The following is a 12,623-nucleotide window of genomic DNA, read 5'->3' on the forward strand; positions in this document are numbered from 1 at the left end:
TTGAGGCATTCCATCTTGTCATTGGTGTTAACCAAACGTATCCCCAATCTTATTATTTGAGATGGTTGTGTCAAAAAGTTAGTATTGTAGGTCATATTTGGCCAAATGAGAGTTAACACATCTGGGAAAATTCCAAGTAGGCAAGACATAAAATTCAGGAGTGGGATGACTTTATATATAGCGATAAATATGTATACATGCCAATCTTGCACTTCCTCTGACGATAAAGAAGGTAGTCCTATCATTTAGGATATTTCTGGAAGCCTACTACACACTTGTGGATATCAGGGGCTTTCATCATTTAATTCTGGTCCAGAGACTTACCGTGTCTTAATTAAATTTTTAATCCTCGTGTTGAACTAACTCACTTATGAGGAGATTTTTAAACTGGATGTTCAGTCCCTTAGGAGCTGGGCTTGAGTTGCCAGCTTTTTGGACAGAGGTCCCGTGGCGGTCGGTTGGCAGCTTCATGGACTGTCACTGGCCAGGTTCCTCACGGACATGGTGAAGCGACCAGGGACTTGTTGCGTCTCACGGGCGCTGGTCTTGACCACCATCTCCATGCTCATGAAGGGTGGAGAAGAGCGAATTGGCCAGCACAGCAGGCATGTGCACCTCGGCGTGTAAAAGAGGGGGTATTGCTCAGGAGAGCCGGTTCAACTGTAGAACTTGACCTGCCTTGCCTTTTAGGGGCCAACTGCAGAAAACCTTCTGTCTCAACACTAGAACGGAATCCTTCATTTTATGAAATATTAGGCTTTCTTCAGTCACCACACTGCAGTTAATCCTACTGCTGAAAAACTGTGCTCCAGTTTATTCATTTTCCCACCCCACACAGTACGGTGTTGTGGATGGTGAGCCATAGATCTCTTGAATCAATCTTGATTTTTATTATTACCGTAACTTCTCGTGAAAAAGTACTCCCATCTCAAGTCACCAAAACAAGCCCTTTCAGCCATAATCTGAATTCACTTTGATCTCAGAATCTTCAGAATCGAGGGTCAATTGTAGAATTCTATGACTTGCCGCAGTTCAGACTGCTTACATTTATATATCATCCTAGTTTTAGGAGCAATGCTTTGTTTTGTGTACAGAGAATTATCTATTTGTCATTTTTGCATTTGTGCACTATAAACCATATTTTAAAGCAATTGTAGTATAGATTTGAACCGAGGAGCTAAATTAAATGTATCAGGCATACATCAAGGAGATTACTGTAAGATTTATAGAGCATTCATGTGATGTGAGTGTGTGCACGTATACAGCAAAGAATCACCCTACTGCCGCTTCTGTAGACTCTCTTAATAGTTTATGTAGCCTGCCAGTGTTGGCTTATTCATGTAAAGGGAAATAAGAATTTATGTATCTTTATTCCAACATACTCTATGTCTTTTGTAATAGAGGTTGCATGAGATGGTATTTATTGCTTGGTATCTTAATTTTTTTAACTTAATATAACTTTGAGAATTTTCCATATAGGTACATTGAGAACCTTTGCAAAAAAAATTGCTGCATAATATTTCATTGATGGAATGTGCCATTTATTTCATAGGCCTTCATAGGATTTTTTCCTCATAAAATATTTTTATGATGGTTTGATGTAGTTAATTTAGGAGGGTAATTGTGGATGAAAGACATTTCAGTCAAAGTACCTGATTTTTCATTTTGCTTTTTATTTTTTTATTTTATTTTTTGTGAGGAGATCAGCCCTGTGCTAACATCTGCCAGTCCTCCTCTTTTTTTTTTTTTTTTTTTTTTTTTTGCTGAGGAAGACTGGCCCTGGGCTAACATCCATGCCCATCTTCCTCCACTTTATATGGGACGCCGCCACAGCATGGCTTGCCAAGCAGTGCGTGGTGCGCGCCCGGGATCCGAACCGGCGAACCCCGGGCTACCGCAGTGGAGCGCACGCACTTAACTGCTTGCACCACTGGGCCAGGCCCTTTCATTTTGCTTTTTAGGTGCATATGTTTTAGAGTTTGAGCTAGTTAAGCATCAGCAAAGGGGATTTCTCCTTTCTCTACTCCCCTCCAGTTTTTCTCTGAGGGCGCGGTGGTAGAAGGACCAGTTAAAAAATGTATATATGTTTGTTTTTAAAAATAACTTTTAACACAATTGTTAATTGTATATATTGATATTTAGTAAAACAACTTAAGAATATTAAGATTGGAAGGGGTCTATCTAAATTCAGGTGGTCATACTTGTTTCTTGGCTTCCAAGGATTTATAAGGTGTGTTTTGAGCTGATTAAGATGGAAAAAAGTGCGGTTTATATTCAGAAATTATCTGAGAGCTGTAACCTGATAGTTGGGGTTTTGGAGAGTGTCTAGAGTGGGCAGAGGAGGGGTGCTCTCCGTGGTGCTGAATCAGACTGATTGCTGGCCTGAATGGTGGAGAGGCTGGGAACTACTGGCGGCCAAGGGCACAGCTATGGAGTGGATTTCAAAAACCACGTCTCCTGTTTGTAACCAAGACTCTTAATTTCTGTCGGAGTGTCTGATGCACCAGGGAAAGCTGACTGGACAGGCAACACATGGGGCCAGCATTAAACGCACCGCACTGTCCTGACATGTGGAAGGAGAGGATATAAATATGAGGTGTGGCCCTTTGGGCCAGTAAAGGCTATTTATAAATCCTAAGTCTTGCCATAGTTTTTTTCCTTTTAAATTATGGACGTATGTCAGTGTAAAACGATTGTTTTGAAATTAGTGAATGAAAATAGTGATGAGAATGTGACAGTTGGAGTTTACACCTTGTATTTGCCAGTCATGCTTGAAAGTTTTGAATCCATGTTTCTGATTATATGCAAATGTTTTTTAAGCCAGATTTCAGCAAACATTTAGAATGAAAAAAACGTTTTATTAGTTTATCAACTCTTTCCAGGTTCTTTATACATGCCAATCCTCCCAAGGACCCCCTTTCCTCATTCTCTGCACCCCCAAAACTCCAGTCCTGGTTTTGCATGGGTTTATACTTTAATTGTACAGTAATTGACCAGCAATGCTTTGGGAATGACAATTTGATATTTTAAGGCACTGACGTATATCCATGGTAGAAAGTTCTGATGTACACTGTTTTGTATATATTTAGTAAACCCTCGACAATGTTTTCTCTAGGATTGAGTTTTAGTGAGTAGGAAACCTATTTCAAAATAAATATTGCAAATGGAGCAGATTATTGTGTTGCATGGTGTGTCTTCGTATCCCATTTAGCATTTTGAAAGTGAACAAAAGCTCCTATTTAGTAAACACCTTTTGGGTTAGAATGTGTTTATTTTGGCACAGTTGGAACTTACTAGTGACTGAAAATCATCAAAAGTACAGCTGTGTTTTTGTTTATTTAATCCAAGCCATGAAGGTAAAAACCATGGAATTTCTTTGTTTTCTTTAAAGCTGGAGATACAGATGACCCACCCAGAATTACTCAGAACCCTGTCATCAATGGGAATGTGGCCATGAGTGATGGACACAACACCACCGAGGAAGACATGGAGGACGGTAAGTGTGTGTGTTTTGCTTCGTTGCGTTGGCGGAAAACAGTCAGCAGCACAGACACATGCAATGTGTATTTCTTCCTTGAGTACTTCTGAGTTGCTTAAGAGTAGCTAGTTTTCAGGAGGCTGTATCTGAGGAAAATTTAGGAACCTGTTTTGGTTTTGAATTTCAAGATTGCTTACAAATTTCAAGGTAAGTTGATTCTCCCCAACCTAGGCAAGAAGGCTTAAAATCAGAAGTTGTAATAGATGGGTATTTGCTCGGGCCTGCATTTTCCAGCCACGGCTGGTATTGAGAACAGCAGGTATATTTTACTCTCCTTTTCTTTTTGTTTGCAGCAGGATACTTCTAGACATTGGAACTTGGCTTTCCATTGCATTCTTATTGTAGTGTGTGTATCAGTTGTCTGTAGTTGATAATCCCTCCCTGCTCCTGTTAGTTGTGAAATCAGAATCGAGCTTTGGGCTTCCTTCTCCCACGCTAACTTTTGGTCTGTATCTTCTATGCAGAAAGTGTATGCATATGTACATGCATGGACATTTTGTGCCTAGGAAATCACTCCCTTCGAGGCTATTTCTTCTTTATAATTTTGTTAGTCTGTGTGACCTGTACATTTATTTGCAAGGTCAAAATCGTGAGACGGTAGCAGCCAGTAATCACTTTAGGCAGCCCCTGGAATCTAGCAGTGTAATATGAAACCGTGTTCTGTGAAAAGCATGTCCATCAATCCTCATGAGGGTTGTGTCCTTCCCAGGGGTGTAACGGGGCAGTTGAAAGAAACCGTCAGTCACGGGCTGCACCACCAGAAGGACTCCTGTTCAGACCTCCTGCCAAAAGTTCAGCCTCCATGAGAAACTGCAGCCGTAGTTGAGAGTTCTCTCACAGTGCGGTTTACCCCTGGCAGCTGGCTGAGGCAATATCTGAGGAAGGTAAAGAGGCGTGGTCTAAACCCCGCTGCTTTGTTCCCATGGAGTGCGCTTTCCACTGTAGACGAGGGCAGCGGTGTGGGTGTGGTCCCTGTGGTCGCTGGGCTCTCGGTTTCACTGCAGACATCGGAGATGCCAAAAGTAGTTCCGAGAACACAGTTGGGAAGGCATGGCCAGGTCTGACACGCCAGGTGTGCGTTAGCCATCAATTCTGGAACGTGTGGAGCAGTAACTGGCCCAGCCCATTAATGAGAGCACTCCCAGTCTAATATTTCCGCACGTGTTTTCATCGGGGAGGGCTTGGGAGGAGGCACAAATGTAGATAACGGGCAGGGTTTGTCAGCCTCAGCACTGTTGCCTTTTTTGGGTGGATCCTTCTTTGTTGTAGGGGGCTGTCCTGTGCATTCTGTAATGCCAGTGTCATCCTGCCCTTATGACCCCTAGTCGTGACAACCAAAATGTCTCTAGACACTGCCAGATGTCTCCTGGGGGCCCGAGAGCCTCATCTGAGCACCACTGTCATGAGATCATAATGTACATATGATCCCTTTCCTCTTGAGACAGATTTTACTAAATTATTGGTAGTAAAGAATGGTGCTAAACCATAGAACCTAAAAGTGGAAATGCTCCTGTTGTGAATTGCCGAACAGGAAAAGTGTATTATAGGAGAAAGTAGATGGGCTTCAGTAGACTTTCTTCCTGGTTTGGAATTTCGGTGCTTTTCGAAAGGCTCGGGGGTAACAGAGTGAAAAGATCACGTCGATTTGATGGCGAAGGGGGCGGGAGGGAGATGGTTCTGGTTCTAGGGTAGAAGCCTTAGTTTTGGGCCGCGTGTTTTGGGCCGCGTCCTCCCAGCTGTGATGTGTATGTTGGAACACTCCTGCAGGATATAAGTGTGTTGTGAAAAGTGTTGAGAAATCGAGGGAGTTTGAGGAGCCCTAACTGAGCTTCTGAACTGCAGTGCGCCTCCGAGGCGGCAGCGTCCTGACACCTTGCTCCCAGAGCCTTTAATGATTCCCCAAGACTGGCCTTCAGAGCTCCTGTCTGCTGTCCCCTTTTAGCACATTCAAGTCGGGCACACAGTCTGGGAAACACTGGATGAGAATTATCGATGCATCAGCAGTTCAGAGAGGCCTTCTTAGTAAGGGAAGTTTCTCATACAAAAGTTATAAAGAGCTGACAGCACAGACTGGAAGAATGTTTAGTTGAGGCGGAGAGCATTTAAAAATCCTGTTAACTTAGAATTATGGGCAAGTATCAGAATCATTTTCTAGTTGTATCTACTTACTCTGCTTTGATTTTAGTTTCTTACTCAGTATTTCCTTAGATGACCAGGAGAAGTTTTAGAGCAAATGCAGCCTCTGCAGATCTGGATGGATCTAGATCTAGACTTTTGGTACCCATGAAACAAACATAATTCTCGGGATTAGCTAGGAATTGCAAAGACTTGTATTAGAGTGAATAATTGGGGTTTGATAAAATTACTGCCAGGGGGCCATTTGGGAAAACTTCTGGCTAACCTTTCTGATTGAAAAACCTAAAGTGTTATATCTTCTGTACTTTTTCGTGCAACTGAACCCCAGGCTTGGTCCGTTGGCCTTTCCCTGAGAAGATAAGATTGGTGTAGGAATGGGCACGGTGGTAGCTTTGGACTATGTGAGAGCTGACACCACCCTCCGGGGGCCGGATTTGAAGGTAGTGGGTTATCTAGTTTTTTGAATGAGGCTGTGTGAGGACCGCGGTCAGCACAGGCTCCTCATCCTGTCATTCACGATGGGAGGATGCAGGAAGTGATGAAATCAATGCTCTGTGCCGTCCAGGCAGGTTAGTCTCTATTCGGATGAATTACCGATTCTGCAGGATATGGGGTATCCTTCATAATCCCAAGTGTACCACCTTAAAAATTTTTTTTTTTACTTTTGAAGTAATTATAGACACACAGAAAGTTGCAAAAATAGTACATAGAATCCTGAGTACCTTTCACCCATTTTCTTGGGCAGAGATGTTTATAAGTCTCATGTAATTCCTCACAGGAGGATAATCAGGGCAGCCCAGTCTGCCAAAGACGGGTTTCAAGTCTGCTGCTCTTTTTTGTAGACATTCTGTCTTGATCTTTTGGTATTTAATATAATTGTTCAGTTATTCGCTTAGTATGAAGAGCTTAGAGCCATCGGGTGACATTTTTATTCACATGAAATCTCGTGTTAAGCTTCCTTATTAGCATATTTCTGAAGATAAGTCTGTTCTAAGAATATGCCTTAAATGTGGGGCAGAATCTCCCATCTGGTTTATAATTCGAGTGTGACCTGAGCCCTGAGAGCAGGGTAGTGCCAGGCGAGGGTCACTGAAGGGCTTGCCATCTCGTGGACTCAGTGCCACGCTGAGTTCAATGTTGGGGCCTACCTTATTTTTAAAGATTAATTCAGAAATTTGACTAAAGTGTGCGGTGGAAGAACAAAAGAACATTTATAATAATTATATCAATGTTTGTCTATATAAAAGTCTAATGCTACAAAGAGCTGAATTGTATCTGAAAACAAAATAGATGCATTAGAAGAAAGATGGGCTCTTGCAACTCTGAACTCTTGAGGCCCCAGGAGTGAGTGTCCAGCGGTGACTTCCTTTCGTTGTTCTCCTGGTCACTGTAACGCAGGCCAGCTTTGTTGGGGTCTGCGGTGGTGTGGCCCTAAGTTCAGCTTGAGAACGGCGTCTTACAAACCAAAGGCGGAGTCGCTGTGCTTAGTGTCCACAAAATCTTGGGTGTTGAAACCCCCCGTGGTCACTTTGTGAAACACTCTGGATGAGATAAGCCACGTAACCGCGCGAGCCTTGGTTTCCTCATCCGTGAAGTGAGAGTGAACCTCTGCCCTTGCCCGCCTCACAGGATTTACGTGCTGCTCAAATGTGATTTGTCCGGCTGTGAAAAAGTGGCCCGCTTTTCTCCTGAGCCATTCTAGACGTCATTCTCTTGAACAGGTTTCTTGCCTTTTTGGTGGACTTCTGTCCCTCAAAGGGATTAGGGCAATACCTGCCACCTGAAGAGGCTTGAATACGTGATGCCCCCTCAGACGTGACTCACCCTGTCCAGCTGTGCTTCCTCCCGGAGGCCCTCTCTGTCAACTGCGGAGACGGGTTATGTGTAGTGAAAAAGTGGGGGATGAAGAGTGTTGAAAAGAAGGTAAAACGCTAACTGTCATTTATACTTTTGGTTTTTTCCTTTGGTGAAGAAGACTACCCTCTCGTGAGGACTGATGGACATGTTTTCTAAAGAACAAATTGAATTAGTCGCAAACGTAAGCAGTCTGTGCACTGAGAAGTCTGCGTCCTGAGTGCTTGCTTGTGTTAGTGAAGTCTGGAGACTGAAGGATGAAACAAGGGAGTGTGTTCTTAACATGCTCTTCTTCCCCCAAGCCTGTGAGTCTCACTTTGTGCTTCAGGAGCCTGGGCCTCAAAATAGTGCCTGACTCTAAACCAGAAAAAACCTGCCAGGCATCTTCGATTCTAGAGACCAGTTGTGGTTCCTCAAAGTGTGGCCCTCGGCCCCCTGCCGGTCTATGACCGGTTGTCAGTCTGCAGCGAGATAGGTGCAGAAAGCGAGAGCGAGCGTTAAGAAACTTGTATAGCAATGTGGCCTTGCTGCAGCGGTTCTAGGATGTGTTATAAGGTGCCGGCCAGTGACAGATGGGCGAGGTGGCCGTGGGGGCTGCTCCTCCTCGTGCTGTGGGCACTGCTGGGCTTGTCCAAACTGTCGGCAGGCTGTGTCACTTGTACACGGTCACCATCAGTGAAAGGTAGCATTCTGAATTTTGGCTTTTAGTTGCAAGTCTGCTAAGAGGCACTGTATCAAGACTTTGCTTTTTATTGGAGGAAACCTTAATTCATTAAATTGGCCTTCAGTCTTGTTGAGTAAATTTAACAATTTATACTATTCATGTTGAAAAGAATACCAATTTCTTTTTTTGATTATTCTCCTTGGGGAGTCTAGGCTGGTATTTCACAAAAGTTGTGAACTAATGAAGTTAACATTTATTTTTAGGCTAACTTCTTAGGAATCTTGTCTCTAAACAGTGCTGCGCTTCTGCAGGAATGGCTGTTTCCCACTCCCTCCGAAGGCCGTATGTGCCTACATATTCAGCGCCCCTTCATCTCTCTTCTCCAGGCTCGCCCAAGTCCAAGCCTTTTTCCTTTCCTCCACGAGTCCTGTGCTTGGACAGATGGTACATGAGCCGTTTCATTGCTTCTCTCCAAAGTCTCTCCACTCACTAAGGATTACTTGGGAATTAATGATAGAGCAGCGTGGACATCTTATGACACCGAGCTTTGAACCTAGGAGGGAAGGCAGTGTGTGTTGTTAGCACTCTGAGTTTTCTATTTCGTTTACACAGAAGCTGTATGTCATCTTGCTGTTTTAGGTTATTAATAAATTGGAAATGACGCTCTCATTTTTCCAACGACTTAAGTTTTAGCAGTCAGATTGCAGTTGTGTAGAGTAGTTTATGCTAAGTTTTTTGGTGCTTTCAGTGTTGTTTCCCAGTGCCCGGGCTCTGTGACTGACAAAGCGTTTTCTTGCAGACACGAGTTGGCGCTCCGAGGCAACCTTTCAGTTCACTGTCGAGCGCTTCAGCAGACTGAGTGAGTCGGTCCTTAGCCCTCCGTGTTTTGTGCGAAATCTGCCATGGAAGATTATGGTGATGCCACGCTTTTATCCAGACAGACCACACCAAAAAAGCGTAGGATTCTTTCTCCAGTGCAATGCTGAATCTGATTCCACGTAAGACGGTTTAAATGATGCAATTACAAATCCACAAATAGTTATAATACATTATTGGAAGCCAAATTTGATCGGCCTCTTTTTGAATTTCCTTGCTGCCTCTACATAGCCCTTTGATTTTAAATTAAATACATTTCCCTATTTAAAACTCGACTGGTAGGTATTATGTCCAAACTAGAAATGGTGTATATTTTTCTTGCAAATAAAACACTGAAGTTCACGTGTTAGAATCTACCAGCCCATGGAACATGGAATCAGCCCATCTGGACCAGCTGACTCCTGGATTACCAGGCTTAATTCTTAACTCTACCAGTAACTGCCTGAGGGGGAAATTCTGGTTAAGGAAATTCCTCAGGCCCGACATCCTCCTCATGGTGTGTTAATCAATTCCTGTGGGTTACTCAGAAAGTTCAAATTAAAACATTCTTTCAGGGTTTTACAAGATGGGCCTCTCTGGCTTATTTTGGAAAAAAAAAATTTTATTCATGTAATTTCTGAAAAAAGGTACATTATAAAATGTCTTAAAATTGAGAAGAGTCTTGGTGGTTGCTCTGTTCAGATGAAACCAAAGATTAGGGCTTCACATTTTCTATCTATTGATTCAATGTCAAAAGTTTGACTCTTCCCCTAAAAACTGTCACTGCCCAGCATTCCTCAGAAGCCCGTTGTTAGAAGACAGTGTTTGAGGGGATCCGGATCACTGTCACCCTGTCTTTCTCATTCCACGTTGAGGAGTCAGAGAAGGCTGCTTCCTCGGACCCCATCCTTCCAGTCTCCCCGCCACCCCCAGGTTGGGGCCCTCAATGAAGATTGTTCCCCAAAAGCGCTGGCTCTAGCTATGCTGTCAAAGCTCCAAGGAACACAGTTCATTTCATTTTTCTTTTTACTTGAACGTTTAAGAAGTGCCCAGCCAATTTTATGGTGCGGCCAGAGCCTGTATATAGGTTAAGTTTCTTCTTCCTGTGTTTCCTGTGTTCTCGTTATGACCTGATCTGCTATGTGGGTTAGATTTTAGTCTAACAGACAGTTGTACCTGAATGGTAGTTTGGAAGAACAGTGAGCTGTCCACGTCCCGCGTAAGCATCTGAGCAGGCAGAAGTGCTGCCATGAACACACTGCTCTCCGCTTGTGGTAGTGAGTCTGCAGCCAGGTCAGAGTTCAGCTCTAGCAGTCCTTTATAAAGCTCAACCGTGATTGTAAACCTTTAGTGAACTTTTCAAGTGGTGTGTCTTTTTGGCTTTTAAACATTTTAAGCATTGATTGTGAGGCCCTTCTGTGGTCTGCCCCAAACTTGACTGCACCTGCAATCATTTCTCTCGTGGTTGTGATTTGTGCCCAGGCTCAGGGTTCTTCGGGAGCCCCCGCACAGCCCTGCCCACGGGCTGTGTGAGAGGTGTTCTCGGAGGACCAGAGCCACAGGACCCGCGAGTTTCAGGGGCAGGAAGGACACTCAGAGTGACACCTTTATCAGGAGAACCTAGAGCTTGAAGTCTGTTCATCTGAAAGATAGCATTATCATCATTTTCTTCTTTTTCTGTTCTTTTCAAATCATATCCGTAATAGATACTAGAACCAAAAAGCTATAGTCTCTTACAAAATCTAGGACCAGTATTTAAAGTTCGGAAACTTGTATTTTATAGATACCAATAAAAAAACTTGGCTTAAAACTTCTCAGAAATTAAAAAATGAATAAAACCATGCATTAGGTCACTGCACCACAGACTGCTTCAGGGGCACGCTTCTTTCTCCCTTAGAGGTGAACGTGTCTCCCCACCCCGATCCCTCCAAATACAATAGAAGAGAAAAAAGAACAGAAATATGGGAATTTTTTTGTGTGTTTTAAAAAATGTATAAACATCAGTTAAATTTCTCAACTAAGGCGTAGATTATTTTCTTTAAACAGGTCGTGGTCTTGCCATGCACAGGCAGTGCTGAAGATCATAAATTACAGAGATGACGAGAAGTCCTTCAGTCGTCGTATTAGTCATTTGTTCTTCCATAAAGAAAACGATTGGGGATTTTCCAATTTTATGGCCTGGAGTGTAAGTAACAGTGTATTTAGACTGAATAATCTGAGCATTATTCCTTGTTCCGCTTATTCTGTGTTTCTTCAAGTCCTTGTGTTCGTTTTAGAGTCCAAATGTTTGCTCCATGAGTTGGACAGGTATCTGTGAACATGTGTTTTCTCCAGTTTCCCAGCTGAGGTTTTTAGCAGCCAACAGGACTCAAGTCTCAGCTTTTTGTCAGACATTGTGAGGTAGTCAGAAGCTTTCCTGATAGGCCAGGTTTCCTTTAAAAGAAATACCGATTGGGGCTCTTTCCTGAGTCAGGCATAGTGTGGGGTGATTTGCCCTAACTTCATTAATTCTCAAGTCCGGGGGCCGGCCCGCTGGCGCAAGCGGTTAAGTGCGCATGCTCCGCTGTGGCCGCCCGGGGTTCGCCAGTTCGGATCCTGGGCGCACACCGACGCAACGCTTGTCAGGCCATGCTGTGGTGGCATCCCGTATAAAGTAGAGGAAGATGGGCACGGATGTTAGCCCAGGGCCAGTCTTCCTCAGCAAAAAAAGAGGAGGATTGGCAGATGTTAGCTCAGGGCTGATCTCCTAGCAAAAATAAATAAATAAATATAAATATTTGTATCTTTATAAAAAAAAAAAAATTTCTCAAGTCTGTTCATTTTGGCTGCTTTTTACAGAGGTGGAAACCAGTAGAGCGTCCCCGAACCTCCCCGAGCCTGGCTTCTTGGAGCAGGTGCCGATTCCTCCCGTCCATGCTGTGGCACTGAGCCCCCAGTGCTTCTGGCTGCCGCCTCGAGGAGCCAGGCTTTTCTGTTTTTGTTCAGAGAACAGTTTAGAACAAATCAAAACGCTGCAGACCTAGAAGCACCATTTGGGTGTTTGAAAAAGTAGTATTTTAATCTATGCAGTACACGGTAGCTGCCTCTGTGGAATGATATGAGCATTTGGATGTTCTCACACAAGTTGGATATTCTCATTTTTTATAGGAAGTGACTGATCCTGAGAAAGGATTTATAGATGATGACAAAGTTACTTTTGAAGTCTTTGTACAGGCCGATGCTCCCCATGGAGTTGCGTAAGTTTTCCTTTAATTGGGTGCTATTAAGAAACGTCTTTTGTGCTGTGGTGAGAGAAGCATTAGCATATTAACAGAGATGCATATATTCAACAGAGGAGCGCCCTCCCCCTGCGTGCCCCTTGGCACACATGTACAGAATACACAGATGTGTGTGCTAGCTTCACATTCATTCCTTTATTGAGCAGATTTATTGAGCGGTTCCTGTGTGTCAGACACTGCTGTGCACTGGGCATGTAATTATGGTCAACGAGACAGCCATGGGTTTCTGTCCTCAAAGAACGTACAGACTGGTTGGGTAGAGGAGTTAAGACCAGTACGTAAATGATGACAGCAGGAG

General features: G+C 43.6%; 1 protein-coding gene across 3 annotated transcripts in view; it reads left to right on the forward strand.

The window, feature by feature from the left end:
• The window catches only part of USP7 (ubiquitin specific peptidase 7), a 76,787-nt gene that overhangs the window by 39,294 nt on the left and 24,870 nt on the right, over nucleotides 1–12,623 (forward strand). For 2 of the 3 annotated variants that reach the window (XM_058570078.1, XM_058570080.1), the window contains exons 2-5: nucleotides 3,392–3,496; nucleotides 8,992–9,190; nucleotides 11,094–11,232; nucleotides 12,195–12,283. In XM_058570078.1, coding sequence (XP_058426061.1) covers nucleotides 3,392–3,496; nucleotides 8,992–9,190; nucleotides 11,094–11,232; nucleotides 12,195–12,283 — 532 coding nt within the window. Of the gene's footprint in view, nucleotides 1–3,391; nucleotides 3,497–4,247; nucleotides 4,423–8,991; nucleotides 9,191–11,093; nucleotides 11,233–12,194; nucleotides 12,284–12,623 lie in introns of all 3 variants that reach the window. The other variant, XM_058570079.1, reaches the window with a different exon arrangement.

The sequence above is a fragment of the Diceros bicornis genome, chromosome 26 (assembly GCF_020826845.1).
Source record: "Diceros bicornis minor isolate mBicDic1 chromosome 26, mDicBic1.mat.cur, whole genome shotgun sequence".
In the NCBI taxonomy this organism is placed as follows: domain Eukaryota; kingdom Metazoa; phylum Chordata; class Mammalia; order Perissodactyla; family Rhinocerotidae; genus Diceros; species Diceros bicornis.